This window comes from Nilaparvata lugens, chromosome 10, assembly GCF_014356525.2.
Source record: "Nilaparvata lugens isolate BPH chromosome 10, ASM1435652v1, whole genome shotgun sequence".
Taxonomy (NCBI): Eukaryota; Metazoa; Arthropoda; class Insecta; order Hemiptera; family Delphacidae; genus Nilaparvata; species Nilaparvata lugens.
Window position 1 is genome coordinate 17,806,390 of NC_052513.1, and position 25,284 is coordinate 17,831,673.

The 25,284-nt window shown below is 34.8% G+C and overlaps 1 protein-coding gene across 1 annotated transcript in view; it reads right to left on the reverse strand.

Moving 5' to 3' along the window:
* The window catches only part of LOC111049179, a gene marked incomplete in the record, with an annotated part of 237,922 nt that overhangs the window by 4,567 nt on the left and 208,071 nt on the right, over nt 1-25,284 (reverse strand). Inside the window, 2 exon segments of the mRNA XM_039436479.1 lie at nt 1,820-1,953; nt 2,309-2,445. Coding sequence (XP_039292413.1) covers nt 1,953; nt 2,309-2,445 — 138 coding nt within the window.

The window sequence follows — 25,284 nt, forward strand, 5'->3', positions numbered from 1 at the left end:
CGTAAATCTGTACGCACCTTTAATTGGATGAGAGAATCTGAGTCTACTATTAATTGTGATACTTCTTGATTGCTTGTTTATTCTTCACAACATCATAACATCATAGACTTCTTTAATACATGACTGAAGACGAATGGTTTGTGAACAATATCTGTTATAATATTGCGGTAAAATTTTTATAATCCAGAACAAAATAATAAGAGTCATTTGTGGATTGAGATCAAGAGATTCTTGCAAAGCATTCTTCAAAAACCTAAACATTCTAACGCTACCATCTATTTATATCTATCAATTGTTGGTTTTTGTTAAACAGAATTTAGATAAATTTCAATTCTGCACAGATAATTACGGGTATAATACACGCAATAGTAGTCTCATTGCTTTTCCAGTACATAGACACACAGCTCTAGAAAAAACTCCATTCTACTCTGGAGTACGTTATTTTAATAAATTACCTGCAGCCATCAGAAATCTACATTCAATAAACAAATTAAAAATAACTAAGATAACTAGAATGACTAGCATTAAAAATGCTAGTAGAGAAAGCCCTATACTCTGCTGCCGAATTTTAATTTGTGAAAAGGGGCTGTAGAGTGTAACTTAACTTTTTGTGACTTTCATTTCCATGTGAATTTGATGAGATAATCATAGAGTGTATCTATTTATTTTACTTTTAAGAAGTTAGAACTAAGTCTTTTGGATATAATTTTGTTCTAGTATTGACATGTCACCAGTCAAATGAGTGTTACTCAAAAATTGATGTAATGTGACGATAAATAAATGAAATGAAATCGAATAGATTCTAATATTAAGAGAACCATAAATTACATCAATGGTTTCAAATAATATTCGAAATTCATGAAACCTCGTGTAAGATGCTTTCTATACAAAAGATAGCTCAAATGACTCACATTTGGTGAAAGAATCTCCAGAACTATTAATAGCCAAATTAATGAGACTTCTTCTCAGTATACAATCTCCATTGAACTTTATGATACTAATACTGATGTTTTGGATATTATTATTGAGTTTTGATACAAATATTTAATCAAATAGATATTGGGCTTTAGTGATTCATACAAATTCGAGTAAGTTTGAATTTAAAGAGTTTCCGATTGGTGAACTCAGTTTCGCGTACCGTTTGCATGAATAATTTACCTATTACAGCATGGGCTGGCTTCTCACCTTCTCATTGGTCGATGAGTTGCAGCGAGCAGCCAATCGCGTGCAAGCTCCGCCATTTTTCTTCTTGGAACCCGAAAGTTGTAATCTGACGATGTTGATCATGCTAATTTTTATGATAATTCAACAGTACCTATATTATCCATGAGTCTACCTCGACTTAATTCAACTTTTACCATTGTTTTTGTAAATTTGAATCAAAAACAACGGGAAGTGATTCGATTAATGATTTTATTCATACTATAAATTTAAATTTTTAATTTATTCATATTTTCATTATCATTTTTTTAATTTCTGAGATAATGATAGTGGTGATAATTCACTACTGTAAGCCATTGATGGGTTAGCATTGTATATCTATTCAATTTCCATTCTTGCTTTTCCAGATTGTAGCCATTGATTCATCAACAAGTTTATGCCTTCTCTTGCGACTTCATGCTGATTATCTAATCCTCATAATAAATCATAGTGCTCAGAATGATATCAAAGGAAGGTACTAGTAATTCTTTGTGATATTGATCTTTTATATTAACTTACCTGTTTTTTATTCATAAAATAACATCATAGTACCTTTTTTTTGAGAAGTTCCTGATATAGATTAACAGATATTGATTAGAAACACAAACTCATTAATTACCTGTATATTATTGATGAGCCAGGTAAGGTTGGCGGCAGGGAAGGCTGCCTCAGAAGTGCAGTTGGCCCTTATCCGTTCGTTGTTGGAGTATTTCGACTTCTCAACCGTCAGTCTGGGGAGTAGCAGAGGTTCCTCTGTAACAAAAACATACAAAAATATGAAGTTTATTATTTATCTCATTTGTTTGAACAATACTATAGTGAGGTCCACGTTATAAGGAGAAGACAGAAGAAGTAGAAGAAAAAGAAGAAGAAGAAGATGAAGAAGACAGGAGAAGAAGAAGAGGAAGAAGAAGAAGAAGAAGAAGAAGAAGAAGAAGGGAAAGAAGAATTTTACTGAAGGAGCGTTGTTTCCTTGTTGAAGTTTCACATGACCAGAGATAAGGGAAGATCTAACTTTTTTAACTTCTATTATTATCTCCTTTCTGACATGACGAACAAGGAAAGTAAGGTGGAGTAGAGTAAAGTAATGGGTGTGTTCCGAACTCACCAATGACAAATGACAGGCGCCGACTGTTCAGCAGTGTGAAAGTAGGGTGCATCAGCTGACACCTCACACTTGTAGTAACCAGTCATGTCTCGTTGCATCTTGTCCAGAGTCACAACTGTGCTATTAGACCTCGATAACTAAAACATACAAAATACAAACAATTCTATTACAAATATTCCATGAATTATTATTATCACATAGTATAAAATTGATATATTTCAATAATTTATTGAAGGAATTATGTTACATATTTTCAGTGTTATCATATGGAATGGAGCCTTGGACCCCCACGGAAGCAACAGCAATGAAATTGGAGGCATTTGAGATGTGGACCTATAGAAGAATCCTGAAAATATTGTGGATGGATAATAGCATATTTCGCACCTAGAGCAGAAAATGAGATTTTTCCGGCTCGAAATCGGCTCACAAGTCCGAGGCCGTAGGCCGAGGACTAGAGAAGATTGAGAGCCGGAAAAACATTTTTGCCCGTGGTGCGAACGATATTTTTCGCCACACACAAAAATAAACAATATATATATGAGAATAGTTGTTTACTAAGCACTTCCGAAAGCAGACGTGGAAGGTGATAGCTCTAGCAAATCTGAGGTAATCTGAATATCAGGAAATTGTCCAAGTATTTTTATTTTTTATTCTGATTTGTCTTAATAACCTAAGAGATGATGTTCAATTATGTGGGAGGTTTAGTTTATACTTTTTTATTCTTTCAAATGACAATAAGATGATATTATTATAAATGTTTTAATAATTGAATAATGTACACAAATAATGAAAAGTTTTTTGATCAGCTGTTTTTTGATCTCTTTTCTTAGTTTCATGTCAGCGGCTAGAAAGGGTACTTTTTCCGGTCTACACCGGAAAGAAACCTGTTCTTACATCAGACGAGAGTCGTCTGCAAACAATGTCTTTCAAGGACTGGAAAACAGCTGCTTTCTGTGCAGTGTAGCGAAAAATTTTCTAATAACACAGTTCTTCACAAGCTTGATAAGAAAACTGAGATAACATATACTATTAGAAAACGAAAATTGAAGTATCTAGGACACATCATCATTCTATCCTATTATATCAAGCGAGCAATTTCTGTTTATATTTTTTTATCTGGTTATTTATGTTCAACGGATCTTGAAAACAGCTCCAACGATTTTCACGAAATTTGAAACATAGTAGGTTTATGATATAAAAATTCGATTGCACTAGGTCTCATCTCTGGGAAAACTCGCTGAAGGACATGAAAAGGATAAAAATTATTCATCCTTGGAAAAACAGATGATAATTTCGTCATTTTAATCAGTTCTGAGGAAATTTCAGGAGCTCCGTAATATTCATGAGAAAAATGGCGGATAATGACTAAAAAACCATGTTTTCACGGTTTTCTCGAAAACAGCATCAACGATTCTCTTCAAATTGATACCATGGATGGTTTTCTCAATATTCTTGAGAAAAATGGCAGATAATTACTAAAAAAAACATATTTTTCACGATTTTCTCGAAAACGGCTCTAACGATTTTCTTCAAATTTATATCATGGATAGTTATTCATAAGCTCTATCAACTGACATGAGTCTCTTTTTTGGGAAAATTGCAGGAGCTCCGCAATATTCTTGAGAAAAATGGCAGATAATTACTAAAAAAACCATATTTTTCACGATTTTCTCGAAAACGGCTCTAACGATTTTCTTCAAATTCATATCATGGATAGTTAGTTATTCATAAGCTCTATCAACTGACATGAGTCTCATTTTTGAGAAAATTGCAATATTCTTGAGAAAAATGGCAGATAATTACTAAAAAAACCATGTTTTTCACGATTTTCTCAAAAATTACTTGACCGATTTTTTTTTCAAATTCATTCCCTGTATATTTATTTATCAGCTCTATCAACTGGCAAGAGTCTTTTTCCTGTAAAACTGATGGGGGATCCACCCCATCCTTGAGAATGGACTTTGTAACCTCCTCCTCGTGCATGAGGTAGGTAGAGCAGTTTATAAAAAGAACACAGTCATAGTCAAGATATTTCATCTGTAGAACAGCTGTTTTGACGATTTAAAAAATCATCGAATTTCATAATTTACACAAAGGAGAAAGTACTCTGAAAACAATTATTATATTATACACATAATATACAGTAGTCTGATCGTAGTTGCAAATATGTTGCCGCCAATCGTCATTATGTTATTCCCCTATATTATTCTCGTTTGAGATTGAGGCTTGCAGTTCAATGAGCAAGGAAAGTTGTGTGAGTGTACCACACCAGATTTTTTGTATAGATTCCACATTCTTCTCTTCCTCCAACTTCTTTTGTCTCCTCTTTTGCTCTTTTCATGACTTCTATTTCTTTTTCTTTTCATCATTCTTATCCTCTTTTTCTTCCCCTTCTCCACATACTCCTCCACCTCCACCTGCCCCTCCACCTCCTCCTCCTACTGATCCTTTTCATCCTATCTCCCTCATCGACAACCTACACATCCTCATTTTTCACTCCATCGTTTTTTGGTATTTTCTCATTTCTCTCACATTTTCATACCTGTATCCTCTTCCTTATCCTCTCCCTTATTCCACTTCCTCCTCCTTTTCCTCTTCGACCTCCTCTCTCGCATCTCTTCATCACTCTACTTGTATCATGTTATCCTATCTAACATTATCCACCTCAAATCCATAATATACACAACATATAGTGATAATTAAGTGTTATATTTGAATATAGTTTGGTGTTTTAATTTCTCTAAATTCCAAATGTTTAGCTTGTATATATTTTTGGACGAAAATTGAACTTGAACGTTTTACAGTAGAAACATAACCTATTTTTTGGACATTTTATTAATTTATAAAAATTTGGGAATAGAATAGATTTGGGCCAAGCCTGTTGTTCCTTCCTAATCATATTTATATGATTTGTGATTCTGTCAACTAATGAATAAATAAATAAATAAATAAACATTTATAAAAAACCTCCATACAAATTCAACACCTTCCAGAGGGATTCACCCACATATATCTACACTCATGTACTACACATAATATATATATCATATAATATATAGAATACCATTCATATACAAACATCATTTTCAACAGATTTTTTTTCAGACCAGGCTGCTTCCTCTCCACAAAGAGGCTGTTGAATCTATCTTTTCAAGCCGCTCTCTATAGACAGGAAACTCATTGCTCATCGATGTTGTATAGCCAACTGCTCATCCCTTCACTATTTTCCACTTCCTCACCATTCTCTTCTTCTTCTACCACTATTACTACATCTTCTCCCTTTCCGACTCCTTCTCTCTCTAGCTCTCATTCCTCTGGAAAGGGATTTAATTATTATTCTTCTTCTTCTTCCTCTCTCACTTCTTCTTCTACACCTACTATTACCACATCTTCTTATTCTTCTTCTTCTTCTCCTTCTTCTTCTTCTTCTTCGTCGTCTTCTTCTTCTCCTCCTTTTTCTCCTACACCTATTATTACTACTACATCTTCTTCTTCTTTTCCTCACTCCTTCTGTTTCTAGCTCTCATCCCTCTAGAGAGAGATTTATTCATTTTCCTTCTTCTTCTTATTCTCATCCCTTTCCTTCCTCTCCTCCTTCTTCTTCTTCTTCCTCTTCTCCTTTCTCTTTCCTTCTTCTTCTACTACTACTTCTCCTTCTTTCATTCCCATCCCTTCTCTGCTTTCAAGCTTGGTACTATAAAGAATGATCTCTCTAAAGAATGATTCATTTATCCATTCTTATCCTTCTTCTTCTTCTTCTTATTTCCTTCTATCTCTTCTTCCCGTCCTCCTTTTCCTTTCATTCTTCCTCCAGCTATTATCCCTGAGGATAGTCCAGTCTCCAAAATCCGACGAGTGTATCCTGATGTATATATAGGATATATCCCACACTTATCCTTCCTCACCTACTTATCCCAATCTTATCCTTCCTCATCTACTTATTCTTCTTCTCTTTCTTTTCTCCATTCTTTCTCTCTTTTCTTCTCTTCTTCTTCTTCTATTTTCCTAGTTTTCATCCCTCCAACTAGGTCAGCCTCCAAAATCCTACGACCGTATCCTGTATATATAAAATACCTTCTACAGATTTCTTTCTTCTTCTTCTCCTTCTTCTTCTACCTCTTCTTCTTTTTCTGTGTAGTGTACTCTTCCTTTCTGCCATTGAGCGGCAGCGGCGCGATCAATTCCTTTTTCACTTCTTCTATTTTCCTAAATATTGTTGGCAGGGAAAAGCCGGGATGCCCCAAACATATGTTGCACAAGTTGAAAAGGAATCCAGCACTGCTTCAGGCGTTCGTTCAGTCATTCGTTTGTTCGTCTTTACTCTCACTTTCTTTATGGCTTTCGATTCTCTTCTTCTTCCTCTTCTACTCCTTTTTTTCTCCTTCTTTCTTTCTTCTTCTTCTTCATCTTCCTCTTCGACTTTCTTTATTATCCTATTTCAATCAGTAACTTTTTCCCTTTTACCAGGCTACACCGTGCATAGTGTGAGAACTAGGTGTTAATTTTCTCGATTTCCATTCCAATAATTATTTTCTTAGTCTATATTATGTAAATTCATCTATAATTTTGCTGTATTGTGATCTATTGTATATAAGTGTATAAGCCAGTATATATTGTAATCTACTTAAATAAAGTACTCAATCAATCAATCAATCAATCTCTTCATCTAACAATTTTCATATCTACCTTCCCTCTTTCTCATACTATTAATCCTTCTCTTCATTATTCTCTCGCTCTCTCTCACTCCATCTACCTATCCTGGTACCTACCTTCTCTCTCAACTCCTCGTATCTAACTTCTTTCTCACTGACACTGTCTCTCTTCATCTAACAATCCATGTATCTACTTTTACACTTTCTAACTCTCTTCTCTCCCTCCCTCCATCATTTGTCTTTATCTCTCTCTTACCACCAATCCTAGTATCTACCTTCTCTCATTCTCACAACATTATCTCGGTCCTCCATCATCCTCAATTATCCCTCTCTCTCACTTTATCCACCTTCACCCACTCTCACTCTCTATAGAGGAGGGAGTCTCTCTCTCACACTCTCTCTTTCCCTCTCTCTCTCACACACTCTCTTATTCCCTCTCTAAATTACCTCTGATCTATTACCTCTCTAATTTCCCTCTCTGATCTACTTTCAGCCTACTTCATTTTATTAATCAATAATTTGATCTTATCTACCTATATAATTATTTTACTTTATCAATTTTTTGTTTTTTTTTTCTCTTAAATATTCATATCAATTAAAAAAATTACAATATTTCCATTAATAAATAGATCCTTAGTTTAATTAATGAAATTAACGTTTTGGTAGAGAGTTAGTGGGGGAGGATATTTTTAATATTCTTTCCGAAGAATGGACATTGATATGCCCAAATCTCCGCCAATTAATGTACATGCATAACAATATAATAAATTATCTATAGTTATTATATTACAAATTGCTTTTTCATATACAGTTCAATGATTATTTTCTTAGTCTATATTATGTAAATTCATCTATAATGTTGCTGTATTGTAAGCTATTGTATATAAGTGTATAAGCCAGTATATATTGTAATCTACATGAATAAAGTATTCAATCAATCAATCAATCTCACTGACACTTTCTCCAACAACCGCTCTCTCTTACTCTCTCTCACACACTCTAACTCACACTCTCTCCCTCTTCATCTACCAATCTTCATATCCACTTTCTCTGTCACCCACTCTTTTTCAACATTTCCTTCATTATTCTCTCTCCCTCCACCAATCCTTGTATCCCCCTTCACTTATACTTACTCTCTTTATACCCTTCCTTCATTATTTTCTCTCTCTCTCTCTCTCTCTCTCTCTCTCTCTCTCTCTCTCTCTCTCTCTCTCTCTCTCTCTCTCTCTCTCTCTCTCTCTCTCTCTCTCTCTCTGTCTATCTACCAATCTTCGTACCAACTTTCTCTCTTTCTCACTCTCTTTATAACCTTCCTTCATCACTCTCTCTCTCTCTCCCTCACACACTCACTCACTTTCTCTCTTTTTATTTATTATTTAGTTTTTTATTATTTTGTAAAATTAGTTTTTTATTTTATAATCTTTGTTGTACAGTGTTTTAGTTTTAATTAGAATTGTATTGGAGGGTTAAGTGTAAGAGAGGGCCGGCTGCGCCCTAGCTTCGCCCTCCTAGGTTTTTTAATAAAGGCAGTCAATCAATCAATCAATCAATCAATCTCTCTCTCTCCATCCACCAATCCTTGAATCTACCTTCTCTCACTCTCACCACATTATCTTGTTCCTCCATTATTCTTTACTCTCACTCTCCCTCTTCATCTACCAATCCTCATATTTCCCTTCTCTCTTTCTCACCCTATCATCAATTCAGCAGTGCTAGAGCTTCACGGCGAGATGAAAAATTCTAATCCGAAAATCTTCTCCTTTCAACGAGCCATTATATATTATCGAGTTGGGGCGAGTAATGCCGAGCACACTCCAGTCTACTCGACGAGCGTAGACTCAAAGCCATAAAGCAGGTAATCAACTTTACTGCAGTCGAATCATCATCATCATCATCATCATCAGTATCGATGAAGTCATCATGAATGAATTTTCTCAATCGTAACGTTTCTAATCCTGATATCATCATCGTCATCATCATTTTCAGCATAAATCATTATCATCATCATTTTCAGCATAAATCATTATCATCATCATCATCATAATCACTAGAATCTTATATACCAGCATCATCATTGATGAACTCATTAACACTAACATAACTTTTTTTCACTTTTTGTGAAGTTGAGAAGTTGATATTGTAGTAATTATCCTATTTTACTAGTAGTTCTGTGAACAGTAACCTCGCGCTCAGTGAGTTACAAGTTACATTGACCTGTTGTTATGTTTTCTAAAAAATTAATGAATAATTCATCAATTAAAAATGTGTAGAAAAAATCCTAAATAAACATAGAGCTTTCTGTCCTATATCGTACCGTGACGTGTCGTCCCGGAATGTGAGTGTGAGCGCTGTTATCAGGTCTGGCTGCAACTGTCTACAACGTTAATGGAAAGATACATTTTCAAGATGTTCGATGTTTTTGAACGGGTAGTATTATAGTCAACTGTTTACTAACGTTAATGGAAAGATACATTTTCAAGATTTTCGATGTTTTCGAACGGGTAGCATTATAGTCAACTGTCTACTGACGTTAATGGAAAGATACATTTCCAAGATGTTCGATGTTTTTGAACGGGTAGTATTATAGTCCACTAGGCAGCTGATTTATGATTAATAATTCTATAGTCTGATTTTTACGGTAATATTGACGTATGAAGGAAGCTCTTTTTTCATTTTATATTATCCTTGAAATGCAAAATTTCCAAAAACCTTGTATATACGTCGACGCGCAATTTAAAAAGGAACATACCTGTCAAATTTCATGAAATTCTATTACCGCGTTTCACCGTAAATGCGCAACATAAAAACATATAAACATTAAAACATTTAGACATTAAGAGAAATGCCAAACCGTCGACTTGAATCTCAGACCTTACTTCGCTCGGTCAATAAAGCGTTATTATCTTCTAACTGTTTTCTTGGTTTTTATTTTGAACTGAATGTATATTTTGTTATCATAGTGAGTCTGTTGCCTAGCAGTATTGTTCATCATTATCATTATCATCATCATCATCATCATTATCATCATAATCTCAAACATCATCAACATCTCAATATCCTTAATACTATAATAGCCAACATCATCAAACTTCTAATACAAGCATCATTATCATCAAAAACACTTGATACAAGCATCATAGCAGTCATCATCATCATCATCTTGATTCGATTCAACTTCAACTATCAACTGCCACAAGTCCCATATCTGTAAAAATTCCAGGAGCTCTGCCCCATCTATGCAAAGTTTGATTTAAGATTCTCAATTATCAGGCTTCAGATACAATTCGAACAAAAAAATTCGAGTGGAATAGATTGAGCATGAGAATCTCTACAATTAATGTTCAGTAACATTTTCACCTTAACTTGAAAATGAGCTCTAAATTTGAGAAAATGTTTTTTTTCAATATTGCAAACTTTTGGCAACTGTTGATTCTATTGAATGATTCACCATGAAGAGATATCAGACCTCGTGTGTCTCTAGCGTTATTGCCCTGTCACCAGCTGGCTCAGAGTTTTTAATAGTAAACTTGAGATGCGCGTGAACACTAGCGTCAGGTGATCAATTTTCTTAATAGCAAGGAAAGTTGTGTGAGTGCGCCACACCAGATTTTTATTCATAATTTTTTCGAGAATTATATCAGATGATTGGCGGCCATAGGTAGCAATACTCTAATGTAGCGTATTTTTGAAGTTTCAGTGAACGCTTTTTGGCACACTGCGATTGGTAAGGTCTGAATCGATCCTTTAGTTTCTTCAAGGTATGTAGGCGATCTTTGAAAACTTTATTATTGGAGTAATCTCATAGAAAAAAATCCAAAATGCGTTTTGAAACTTCAAAATACGCTACATTAGAGTATTTCTGCTTATGGCCGCCATTTTACTGATTTAATTTCCAATAAAATTAACACTAAAAACTATATTTCATACTGAATTGAACATCAAGATTTAAGATTTTTTTCTTAGTTGAACGATTCATTAGTCGATATCTTTGCTCGTTATTTTTATTTATTGATAAACAGAACACAATTATTTAAAATGATCGTGTTTATATTTACAGCTGGCTCTATCTTATGAATTTCGGGGATGAGATATTTTGATTTTCCACAGACCGAGTGCGCCTCACTTTTTTTTATCCACAGACGACGAAAGTTTCAGCTGTTTTTCCAAGGATGAATTATCCTTTTAATGTCGTTCGGCGAGTTTTCCCAGGGATGAAACCTAGTGCAATCGAATTTTTAAATCATAAACCTAATATGTTTCAAATTTCGTGGAAATCGTTAAGCCGTTTTCGAGATACGTTGGACATAGATAACCATAAATAAATATAAATAACCGGATTAAAAAAAAATATATATACAGAAATTGTTTGCTCAATTTGATGGGATTACCCTCCCAAACTCGTAAATCGACTTTGCTCCACTCTATACTTACCGTACACCCTTGTTCAATATGAGCAATTATATTCCTCTCGTCGAAGATATATATTTCTGAAAAGTATATCAATTATAAAGAAAAATAAATTTCACTTCAAGATATGGATATTCAACAACGAAATATATTTTTCAATGATTTAATAATGAATGCTTCATACTTCAGATTGGATGTTATGTTAATCAATTATATTTCCGAATTATTAAGAAAATATGTGGGGAGAGAGTGGAATATTCAGTCAGACCGCATAATAGTGAGAATTGATTGAAAGGAAACAGGAGAGAGGAAGAATAGAATAGAATGACTGCCTTTATTTTATACCTGGGAGGGCGAAGTTAGGGCGCAGTCGGCCCTCTCTTACACTTAACCCTCCAATACAATACTAAATTATAATTCAATAAGTAATACTCAGTGGAATAAAATATAACAAAACTATATTTTAAATGAAAAAAGTAAAAAATATATAATTATAATTTTAATAAGTGGAATAGTTGAATAAACTCAAAAGTAGAGCATTCTTAAAATTTAAAATAACAAAGATCTGTTGGAAAATGAATACAAAATTTAAGACGGAATATATGTATAGGATCGACGGATATGGATAGGATGGACGGATAGGATTGAAGAAGCAAAAAAGAACAATGTGGCTACAAACCTTACAATCAAGATGAGAAAATAAGGTAATTTATAAATACTTCTAGCATGAAATTAATCAATTTTGAGAGAGAAAAAGAGTATTTTTTATATGTCTTTGGAGTTTACTTTTAAAGTTGAAAGAGAGAGAGTGAGCGTGAGGAAAGAGATCACATCATGAGAGAGGCATGGTGTGTGTGAGCAAAAGTTGTGCTTTCGTATAACCATCAGCGGAACAACTTGTATAGCAGTGGCAGCCATGATGTAACAAATCATAGCCGTTGAAGTGGTAGTAAGGGAGGGTCCTGTTTCATCACATGCACTCTCTGTGTAAACATACAACGTTAACAAAGGAGCATAAGATGATGAAGAAAAAGAAGGAGAAGAAAAAGAAGAAGGAAGAGATGATGAAGAAAAAGAGTAATTGTTACTACGTAGATGAAGAAGAAGAAGAAGTGACATGAAGTGATTGTTGATTAGGGGAAGAAGTTGAAGTGAAAAAAGAAGAAGAAAATGGAGAAGTAGTGGAAGAATAAGAAAAAGAGTGAGAAGGAGGAGAAGAATAAGATTATGATAGTATGAAGTTGTGTAACTACATATATCAAGAAAAAAAATAAGTATAATGTGTTGTTGATGAAGAAGAAGAAGAAGAAGAAGAAGAAGAGAAGAAGAAGAAGAAGAAGAAGAAGAAGAAAATGAAGAAGGATTTGGAGAAGAAAGATAAGAAAAGGAAGAAGAATAACAAGAAGAAGAAGGAGAATGAAAGGAGAGTGTCAAAAGTGGAAGAGAACGGAGATAGCAGAGCATAATAATTTTAAAAGGTATTACGAACTTAGCTATTGTTTTTACTATAATTTTGGACCATACTTTGATATTATTTTGAATATGATTGAAATATTAAGGTGCGTACAGATATAAGCGCCGCGAACATGAGCAATTCACTTTTAATCAGCTGATGCCGAACTATTTATATCTGTATCTTATTACCGTTTCTGTAAGAGTACAGATATAATCAGCTGATTAGAAGTGAATTGCTCATGTTCGCGGTGCGTATTTCTGTACGCACCTTTATTATCATCACTGACGCAGAAATCAGTTGTTTTTCCTCCATATCAGAATTCTACTTATGTTAAATTTGTTAGCTCCCACCAGTTCTGGGAGAAACCAATAACACATAATGCATGTCCTTTGTCCCCATTATCAGCTTATACAATCTAGCATTCTGGAACTCAATCCCTAAAATTACACTCCCAAGAACGCTAAAATGTTGACAAACATAGTTCCCCAATCTCCATGCCCCATTTGTTCGAATCGTGCTCCAGACATAATCATCATAATAGGGATGAGAAATTGTGAGAGAGAAGTTATCTGTCAACCCTCTCTTTTCCTTACACTCTTCTTTGTTTCAGGGTTGGATTTTCAAGTTTTCTTCTCCCTTCTACATTTTCCCTGAATCTATAACGAATCGTTCTTTTTCGAACTGTGTTGAAGAAATGAGTAGGATGATGAAACGAGAGTAAAAGAGAGATAGATAGAAAAAGAGAGAGAGAGAGAGGTAAAGTAGTAGAGAAGTGGAGGAATACTAAAGAATTTGATGATAAGAAGAAACATGATAAAATAGGATTATGTTTTGAGGGTTAACTCACCCTCAGAGTTGTTATTTTTTCTTATTTATTTTATTTATAATTTTGACAAAGTAGCACCATAGAGGAACAATAGCTTGAGTAGATATCCCATGGTATAGGGCGTTTATGTCGCAACTTTTACTATTATCTCAAGCTGATAGTCCACGTAGTTCTTCCCCAAAAAGGTGTGTGACGCTGGTAGTCTCTCATATTGTGCCGTTCATACACTCTCACCCGGCCAAAACAGTAAAAATCTACATTACTTGATAGTAATCAACTTGAGATAACAGTTAAAGTTGCGACATAAACACCCTATACCATGGGATATCTACTTACGCTATTATTTCTCTATGGTAGCACTGATTGGGAGAGAAAAACTAAGGATACTCCTTGTACCATTTTTCTCCCAAATTTAGATAACATTTTAAAAGTCCGAGATAAAGTTATGGTTTCACTTTTCTAAAATTTAGTCTATTTCCACTAAAAAAACAACGAAAACTGAGAATTTTAAATTTTGATGGTGAAAAACAGAATAAAAAACAAAATTATCACACTCAAATCACCATTAATTTGAATGTTTTTACATAATTTGAGAAAATTTAGAGCCAGAAAAAACACAACTCACTATTCAGAACAGCTGTTTTTTTTTTTTTAATTTGTTATAAATTCAAAAGAGGAATAGATTCAATATATTATCGATTATTTTTGAAGACTTCACGACACCAATAATTAGAAAATGTTGAAAGCGATGGATCACAGAGTGTGAGAAATATTTATCTATCCATTTTATTCAAAGACAATTCATACAATTCGGGAGTAAACAACAGGTATTCGCCCAAAACTACTTCCAACCTTTATATAAATCTAGGAGGAAACCCGTATTCCACAAGGGTACATTCTGAAACTGAAAACTTGACTTAATAAAACCTTGAAATTTGAAAATAAGCTTATAACCAATCCCGGTTAGTTAAGAACCTATATGCAAAATTCAAGTTCAGTAGCTCATTCTAATTAAAAATTCCAATTCCAATTCAAAAATTCCAGTAGCTCAGACGTGATGATTCGTCAAACATAATTTTCCTATCCCGTACGTGTAGAAGCCAGGTCTTTCCTCTTTTATAATATGGATAACTAGGATATGTAGAATTCATGATTCGATTTACAAACAGTTTCAAGGGGTATATTCAGAAGAAACAGGAATAGAATATTAATAAGAAAGAGGAGGTTAAAAAAGATGAGAGTAGAGGAGATAAGAAAGAGGAGAGTAGTGAAAAAAGATGACATTGAAGAGGGAGGAATAAGGAGAAGCAAGAGAACAAGAGAAAAAAGGGAATCATAGAGGAAAGAACGGAAAAAATTAAGTGAAAAAGTATTGAAATAATTGGAGAGAAAAGTATATAGAGGGAGTTGACATCAAAAGATGACATCAGTGAGAGAGAGAGAGAGAGTGGGAGAAATGAGGAGTAGCAACAGAACAAGAGAAAGAAGGGAATCATAGAGAGAAATAAGAAGAGAGAAGTGATTGGTGAAGTGGAAAATTATGGGAGGTGAGTCGAGAGAAAATTGACAAGAAGATTTCCTGACAAGGAGAGTGTGATGAGAAAACAAGGGTGACAGTCAAAAAAGAGGAAGAGGAAGAGGAAAATTGATTGATTGAGTACTTTATTTATGTAGATTACAATATACACTGGCTTATACACTTATATACAATAGCTTACAATACAGCAAAATTATAGATGAATTTACATAATATAGACTAGGAATATAATTTTTGAACTGTATATGATATGAAAGAAAGCAATTTGTAATAACTACAGATAAATAGATAATATTGTAATGCATCTACATAAATTGGTGGAGCTTTGGACATATCAATGTCCATTCTTCGGAAAGAATAATATTAAAAATATCTTCCTCACTAACTCTCTACCAAAAGAGGGAAGGGTAGAGGAATAGGGAGGGGAAGAGAAAGAGGGAGAGGAAAAGGAAGAGTAGGAGAAAGAGGGAGGAAAAGAGATAGAGAGAGAAAAAAGGAGTTGATGAAGAGTCAATAGAAACTGAGGACAAAGGAGTCATTCCAAAATAATTTTAGGAGTGCAGGAATAGGAAGAAAAGAAAAGAAAATCCATGATATAAACAAGAAGAACGATAGGGTGATCAGAAAGAATAAAAACTACTCAAAGAGAAAGAAGAACATAAAGAGAAAGAGACAAAACACAAAGCTCCTCTACTTTTTACATAATTTCACTTGGAGTATCTCCAAACATTCCTTTTCATCCTATCTTTGTCCCTCATCCTTCCAAGTCCACCTTCTCCTTTTTCTGTCTCACTCTATCCTCCTAATTTCCATTCTTCCTGGTTTGTTCTCTCTTCGTCCTTATCCTTCTCAGCCAATCATTCCCTCTCTTTCACTCCATCTTCCCAGCACTATTCTTCCCGGTTTGTCCTCTCTTGGTCGTTATCCTTCTCAGCCAATCTTTCGCTCTCTCTCACTCTATTCTCCCAATACCTATTCTTCCCGGTTTGTCCTCTCTTCGTCCTCATCCTTCTCAGCCAATCATTCCTTCTCTCGTACTCTCTCTCCTCTACTTTTTACATAATTCCACTTGGAGTATCTCCAAACATTCCTTTTCATCCTATCTTTGTCCCTCATCCTTCCAAGTCCACCGTCTCCCTTTTCTGTCTCACTCTATCGTCGTAATCACCATTCTTCCCGGTTTGTCCTCTCTTCATACTTATCCTTCTCAACCAATCATTCCCTTTCTTTCACTCCATCTTCCCAACACTATTCTTCCGGTTTGTCCTCTCTCCGTCCTTATCTTCCTCAGCCAATCATTCCCTCTCTCTCACTCTATCCTCCTAATCCCAATTTTTCCTGGTTTGTCCTCTCTTCGTCCTTTTCCTTCTCAGCCAATCTTTCCCTCTCTCTCCCCTCCATCCTTGTAATCTTGATCCCCTATAACTAGGTCAGTCCTTTTTCAGGGTTAATACATCTCAGTTTCACCCTATCATCTTTAATACATGCTGCTGTTCCAAGAGTACATGTTGTGGCTTAACCCTTCCGGGATAGAGACTTCTGCTGTATTGGATTATCAATTTGCTAAAGTATTTTGGCCAATGTTCAAGAATCTCAGAGAAATCTCATACATGAATCCGCGGGATATGGTTTGCTTGCATTAGATTACAGACTTGAGAGATTTAGTGAATTAAATAGATTAGAAAAGAACGGTTTAAGGGATTTAGATTGAAGCCATTTACAAAAATCTGGTGTGGTACACTCACACAAATTGAACTGTAAGCCTCATTCTTGAACGAGAATAATATTAGGGGAATAACAAAAATAATGACGATTGGCGGCAACATATTTAAAACTACGATCAGACTACTGCGTATATGTTTATATTTATAATTATTGTTCTCGGAATACTCTTTTCTTTGTGTAAATTGTGAAATTCGATTTTCTCAAAAGTCGTCAAAACAGCTGTTCTACAGATGAGATATCGACTATGTATTCTTTTTATAAACTGCTCTACCTACCTACCTACCTCATGCATGAGAAGGAGGTTACAAGGTCCATTTCTCAAAGGATGGGGTGGACCCCCCATTCGTTTCCCAGGAAAAAGACTGACGCCAGTTGTTAGAGCTGATAAATAACTATACAGGGTATGAATTTGAAAAAATCGGTCATGTCATTTTTGAGAAAATAATGGAAAATATGGTTATTTAGTAATTATCTGCAATTTTTCCCAAGAATATTACGGAGCTTCTGCAATTTTCCCAGAAATGAGACTCATATCAGTTGATAGGACTTATGAATAGCTATCCATGGTATCAATTTCAAGAAAATAGTTAAAGCCGTTTTCGAGAAAATCGTGAAAAACATGATTTTTAAGTCATTATCCGCCATTTTTCTCAATAATATTACGGAGCTCCCGAAATTCTCCCAGAGATGAGACTCATGTCAGTTGATAGGGCTTATAAATAGCTACCCATGGTATGAATTTGAAGAAAATCATTATAGCCGTTTTCAAGAAAACCGTGAAAAACATGGTTTTTCAGTAATAATCCGCCATTTTTTCCGTCATCTTAAATTGAATCTTATTGAATTCCTCATTGTCGGATCTTCATGGTATAAGGACATTAAGTTTGAAATTCCAAGTCAATCGGTCAATTAGGAATGGAGTTATCGTGTTCACAGGCATACACACATACACACACACACAAACCAACACCCAAAAATCATGTTTTTGGACTCAGGGGACCTTGAAATGTATAGAAAACTTGAAATAAGGGTACCTTAACTTTTTTGGGAAAGCAATACTTTCCTTACCTATGGTAATGGGGCGAAGAAAGTAAAATACATCACAAAATTCAGGATGATCTTTATTCCTTCACTTATCATCATCAGGTAACTCATTCTTGAGTAATTAAAGCTTCCATTGAACTCAAGATGATTATATAATATCAGTTCTCATATTTGACATTGGCGTGTGGTTACACAGAAGAAGAAAAGAAAAGATGAAGAGAATAAGAAGAAGAAGAGAAGAAGAAGAAGAAGAAGAAGGAGAAGAAGAAGAAGAAGAAGAAGAAGAAGAAGAAGAGGAGAGGAAGAAGAAGAAGAAGAAGAAGAAGAAGAACGAGATAGTTTAATAATAATATTATTATTCATTATTATCAATCACTGAGCGTTATAATTATTTTTTATGCAATGAACCACGTTTGAATTTTCCTTTAAGTGCATCTACGATTGAGTTCTAATACTACACAATGTGAAACCTACATTACATCCCCGATTACATTAAATTACATGGTTGACATCCACTTAATCCGAAACGTTAGCGAATGTCAAATGGCAGAGCGAATTTCAAAGGTCTGTGGGACATATTTAGACCACGACAATTCATAACACAACAATAACCAACCAAATTCCTCGCCATAAATTTACACCGGATTCAATTAAGTCATGCGCCTGGTATTTGCTAGAGAATATTGTGTGACGGTGTTTAGTGCATACTTTGTAGATCTACGACACATGTTTAATGTGCGTTTGTATCGGACAGTCATATTTCCATGTGTATCTCAGATAGATATAACTAGTGATTCTGTGAACAGTGGACTCACGCAGTATTCTCATCCACAGTACCTGATTGAAACTACAGACCTTAGGAAATACAACAATAGACTGGCTTCTCCACACATCTGTGTAATCACTTGTCAGCTGATTTATGATGAATAATTCTATAGTCTGATTTTTACTCTAATAATGGCGTATGGAGGAGGCTCCTTTTTCCTTTTATATTATCCTGAAATGCAAATTCCAAAACCTTGTATATACGTACGTCGACGCGCATTAACTAGTAGCTCTGTGAACAGTAGACCTCACGCAGTATTCTCATCCACAAGTACCTGTTTGAAACAAAGACCTTATGGAAATATAGCAATAGACTGGCTTCTCCACACATCTGTGTAATCACTTGTCAGCTGATATATGGAAACGTTTCGGATTAAGTGGATGTCAACCATGTAATTTAATGTAATCGGGGATGTAATGTAGGTTTTACATTGTGTAGTATTAGAACTCAATCGTAGGTTCACTAGAAGAAAGATTCAAACGTCGTTCATTACATAAATGAATATAACTCTCAGTGATTGATAATGAAGAATAATAATAATAATATTAAACTATCTTCTTCTTCTTCTTCTTCTTCTTCTTCTTCTTCTTCTTCTTCTTCTTCTTCTTCTTCTTCTCCTTTTTCTTCTTCTTCTTCTTCTTCTTCTCTTCTTCTTCTTCTTCTCTTCTTCTTCTTTTTCTTCTTCTTCTCTTCTTCTTCTTCTTCTTCTTCTTCTTCTTCTTCTTCTTCTTCTTCTTTTTCTTCTTCTTCTTTCTTCTCTTCTTCTTCTTCTTCTCTTCTTCTTCTTCTTCTTCTTCTTCTTCTTCTTCTTCTTCTTCTTCTTCTTCTTCTTCTTCTTCTTCTTCTTCTTCTTCTTCTTCTTCTTTTTCTTCTTCTGTGTAACCACAGCCCATGTCAAATTATGAGAACTGATATTATTATAATCATCTTGAGTTCAATGGAAGCTTTAATTACTCAAGAATGAGTTACCTAATGATGAGAAGTGATGGAATAAAAATCATTTTGAATTTTTGTGATGTATTTTCACTTTCTTCGCCCTATTACCATAGGTAAGGAAAGTATTGCTTTCCCAAAAAAAGATAAGGTACCCTTATTTCAAGTTTTCTATACGTTTCAAGGTCCCCTGAGTCCTAAATCCATATTGATTTTTGGGTGTTGGTCTGTGTGTGTGTGTATGTGTGTATGTCTGTGAACACGATAACTCCATTCCTAATTAACCGATTGACTTAGAATTTTAAACTTAAGGTCCTTATACCATGAGGATCCGACAATGAGAAATTCAATAAAATTCAATTTAAGATGACGGAAAAAATGGCGGATAATTACTGAAAAACCATGTTTTCACGGTTTTCTCGAAAACGGCTAAAACGATTTTCTTCAAATTTATACCATGGATAGCTATTTATAAGCCCTATCAACTGAATTAAGAGAAATGCCAAACCGTCGAGTTGAATCTTAGACCTCACTTCGCTCGGTCAATTTTATCAGGTGTATCCCATAAAGATGAACACAACAGGAACAACTACAAGACTTAACCTATTTCGGACTATGTGTAAAGTAATCTAAATAAATTTGGGAGAGAAATAGCACAAAGTTACCTTATTTTTCTCACCCTATCATTTTGATTATTATTCAATAATGATATTCCTATCATTTGGATACTTATTGTATCAATCAATAGAGAACAGATAAAGGGGACAGTTTTAGTCTGAGCCTGTTGCCTTTTCCAATCATATAAATAATTTGTCAAATGATCAGTGAATGGGGACTGAATAGTTCTATTAACGAGAAAAAGTCAGGATTGGTCAAATGTGGAGCATTGACATCAATTTTACTTGAAAGAACAGTGAAGGGAATAGAAAAAATCTGGTATGTACACTCACAAAACTTTGCTCAGATTTGAAACTACGATCAGACTTCTATATAATATGTGTGTATAAAATTGTTTTCAGAGTACTTTTTCCTTTGTGTAAATTGTGAAATTCGATGATTTTTTTAGTCGTAATTTTTTAAAAGTCATCAAAACAGCTGTTCTACAGATGAAATATCTCGACTATGACTGTGTTCTTTTTATAAACTGCTCTAACCTACATACCTCATGCAAGAGGAGTTTACAAAGTCATTTCTCAAGGATGGGGTGGATCCCATCAGTTTCCAAGGGAAAGACTCATGTCACTTGATAGAGCTGATAAATAACTATACCGGGTATGAATTTGAAATAGATCAGTCGAGTCATTTTGAGAAAATCGTGGAAAACATGATTTTTTTTCGGTAATTATCCACACATTTTTCTCAAGGATATTACGTAGCTCATGCAATTTTCTCAGAAATGAGACTCATGTCAGTTGATAGGGCTATTTAATAGCTATTCATGGTATAAATTGGAAGAAATCGTTAACGCCATTTTCGAGAAAACCGTCAAAAACATGGTTTTTAGTAATTATCCGCCATTTTTTTCTCAAAAATATTACGGGTCCAGCAATCCTGCCAAAAATGAGACTCATGTCAGTTGATACGGCTCATAAATAGCTATCCATGGTATAAATTTGAAGAAAATCGTTAGAGCCGTTATGAAACCGTGAAAAACATGGTTTTTAGTAATTATCCGCCATTTTTTCTTCTCAAGAATATTACGGATCTCCTGCAATTTTCCCGGAATGAGACTCATGTCGGTTGATAGGGCTTATGAATAGCTATCTAGGGTTATATTCGAAGAAAATCGTTAGAGCCGTTTTCGAGAAAACCGTGGAAAACATGGTTTTTTAGTAATTATCCGTCATTTTTCTCAAGAATATTACGAGCTCCTGCAATTTTCTCAGGAATGAGACTCATGTCGGTTGATAGGGCTTATAATAGCTATCTAGGGTATAAATTCGAAGAAAATCGTTATGGCCGTTATCGAGGAAACCGTGAAAAACATGGTTTTTAGTAATTATCCGCCATTTTTCTCAAGAATATCTAAGGAGCTCCTGCAATTCTCCCAGAAATGAGACTCATGTCAGTTGATAGGGCTTATAGATAGCTATCAGAGGCCCTTGAAACGTATAGAAAACTTGAAAATGGGGTACCTTAATTTTTTTTTTTGGAAAGCAATACTTTCCTTACCAATGGTAGTAGGGCAAGGAAAGTAAAAAGGAGGAAAAGAAGGTGAAGAAGAAGAAAAAGGAGAAAACAGGAGAAGAAGAAGAAGAAGAAGAAGAAGAAGTAGGATGACATGAAGGTGTGCCAATCTAATACCGAGTTAAGAATATTGGGAGTGAGATGGCATTATATTGGGGCTAACCTATAGGTAGCCATAAATTTACACCGGATTCAATTAAGTCATGCGCCTGGTATTTGCTAGAGAATATTGTGTGACGTGTTTAGTGCATACTTTGTAGATCTACGACACATGTTTAATGTGCGTTTGTATCAGACAGTCATATTTCCATGTGTATCTCAGATAGATATAACTAGTGATTCTGTGAACAGTGGACCTCACGCAGTATTCTCATCCACAAGTACCTGATTGAAACTACAGACCTTAGGAAATACAACAATAGACTGGCTTCTCCACACATCTGTGTAATCACTTGTCAGCTGATTTATGATGAATAATTCTATAGTCTGATTTTTACTCTAATAATGGCGTATGGAGGAGGCTCCTTTTTCCTTTTATATTATCCTTGAAATGCAAAATTTCCAAAAACCTTGTATATACGTCGACGCGCAATTAACTAGTAGCTCTGTGAACAGTAGACCTCACGCAGTATTCTCATCCACAAGTACCTGTTTGAAACAAAGACCTTATGGAAATATAGCAATAGACTGGCTTCTCCACACATCTGTGTAATCACTTGTCAGCTGATTTATATGGGATAATTCTATAGTCTGATTTTTACTCCATATTGGTGTATGAAGGAGGCTCCTTTTTTCCTTTTATATTATCCTTGAAATGCAAATTTCCAAAACCTTGTATATACGTCGACGCGCAATTACTAGTTAGCTCTGTGAACAGTAGACCTCACGCAGTATTCTCATCCACAAGTACCTGTTTGAAACAAAGACCTTATGGAAATATAGCAATAGACTGGCTTCTCCACACATTTGTGTAATCACTTGTCAGCTGATTTATGATGGATAATTCTATAGTCTGATTTTTACTCCAATATTGGTGTATGAAGGAGGCTCCTTTTTCCTTTTATATTATCCTTGAAATGCAAAATTTCCAAAAACCTTGTATAATCGTAAACCTTATACGTCGACGCGCAATTAAAAAAGGAACATACCTGTCAAATTTTATGAGAATCTATTACCGTGTTTCGCCATAAATGCGCAACATATAAACATTTAAACATTAAAACATTTGAACATTAAGGGCCGTTTGCACAGTGACAGTTTAAACTAAATTTCATTTTAAACTGGATCAAATCCATATCAAGTCTAGCTTGTTATTTGTGTTTCATTTTGAGCTGATTAAATCGAGTTCAAGCTTTGACTGTGCAAACGGCCCTAAGAGAAATGCCAAACCGTCGAGTTGAATCTTAGACCTCACTTCGCTCGGTCAATTATATCAGGTGTATCACATGAAGATGAACACAACAGGAATAGCTACAAGACTTGACCTATTACGGACTATGTGTGAAGTAATCTAAGTAAATTTGGGAGAGAAATAGCACAAGGTTACCTTATTTTTCTCTCCCTATCATTTTGATTATTATTCAATAATGATATTCCTATCATTTGGATACTTATTGTATCAATCAATAGAGAACAGAATAGAGAAGGGACAGTTTTAGTCTGAGCCTGTTGGTCCTTTTCCAATCATATAAATAATTTGTCAAATGAATCAGTGAATGGGGACTGAAATAGTTCTATTAACGAGAGAAAGTCAGGATTGGTCAAATGTGGAGCATTGACATCAATTTACTTGAAAGAACAAGTGAATGGAAATAGAAAAAAACTGGTGTGGTACACTCACACAACTTTCCTTGCTCAGATTTGAAACTACGATCAGACTTCTGTATAATATGTGTGTATAAAATTGTTTTCAGAGTACTTTTTCCTTTGTGTAAATTGTGAAATTCGATGATTTTTTTAGTCGTAGTATTTTTTAAAAGTCATCAAAACAGCTGTTCTACAGATGAAATATCTCGACTATGACTGTGTTCTTTTTATAAACTGCTCTACCTACATACCTCATGCAAGAGGAGTTTACAAAGTCCATTTCTCAAGGATGGGGTGGATCCCATCAGTTTCCAAGGGAAAAGACTCATGTCACTTGATAGAGCTGATAAATAACTATACAGGGTATGAATTTGAAATAGATCAGTCGAGTCATTTTTGAGAAAATCGTGGAAAACATGATTTTTTCGGTAATTATCCACACATTTTTCTCAAGGATATTACGTAGCTCATGCAATTTTCTCAGAAATGAGACTCATGTCAGTTGATAGGGCATATTAATAGCTATTCATGGTATAAATTTGAAGAAAATCGTTAACGCCATTTTCGAGAAAACCGTCAAAAACATGGTTTTTAGTAATTATCCGCCATTTTTCTCAAAAATATTACGGAGGTCCAGCAATCCTGCCAAAAATGAGACTCATGTCAGTTGATACGGCTCATAAATAGCTATCCATGGTATAAATTTGAAGAAATCGTTAGAGCCGTTATCGAGAAAACCGTGAAAAACATGGTTTTTAGTAATTATCCGCCATTTTTCTCAAGAATATTACGGATCTCCTGCAATTTTCCCAGGAATGAGACTCATGTCGGTTGATAGGGCTTATGAATAGCTATCTAGGGTATAAATTCGAAGAAAATCGTTAGAGCCGTTTTCGAGAAAACCGTGGAAAACATGGTTTTTTAGTAATTATCCGTCATTTTTCTCAAGAATATTACGGAGCTCCTGCAATTTTCTCAGGAATGAGACTCATGTCGGTTGATAGGGCTTATAAATAGCTATCTAGGGTATAAATTCGAAGAAAATCGTTATGGCCGTTATCGAGGAAACCGTGAAAAACATGGTTTTTAGTAATTATCCGCCATTTTTCTCAAGAATATCTAAGGAGCTCCTGCAATTCTCCCAGAATGAGACTCATGTCAGTTGATAGGCTTATAGATAGCTATCAGAGGCCCTTGAAACGTATAGAAACTTGAAAATGGGTACCTTAATTTTTTTTTTTGGAAAGCAATACTTTCCTTACCATGGTAGTAGGGCAAGGAAAGTAAAAAGAGAAAAGAAGGTGAGAAGAAGAAAAGGGAAAACAGAGAAGAAGAGAAGAAAAGAGAAGAGTAGGATGACATGAAGGTGTGCCAATCTAATACCGAGTTAAGAATATTGGGAGTGAGATGGCATTATATTGGGCTAACCTATAGGTAGACCTACCCCCGTTATAACGGTGAACTATACACCGTTCCGAGCCGTCAATGCAATAATAGTCTACGTGATGGTATATTAAGAATTCCGGGGGACCAACAGACCCCAAGGGGGTCACTGAGCCCCCCGAAACACCGCTAGT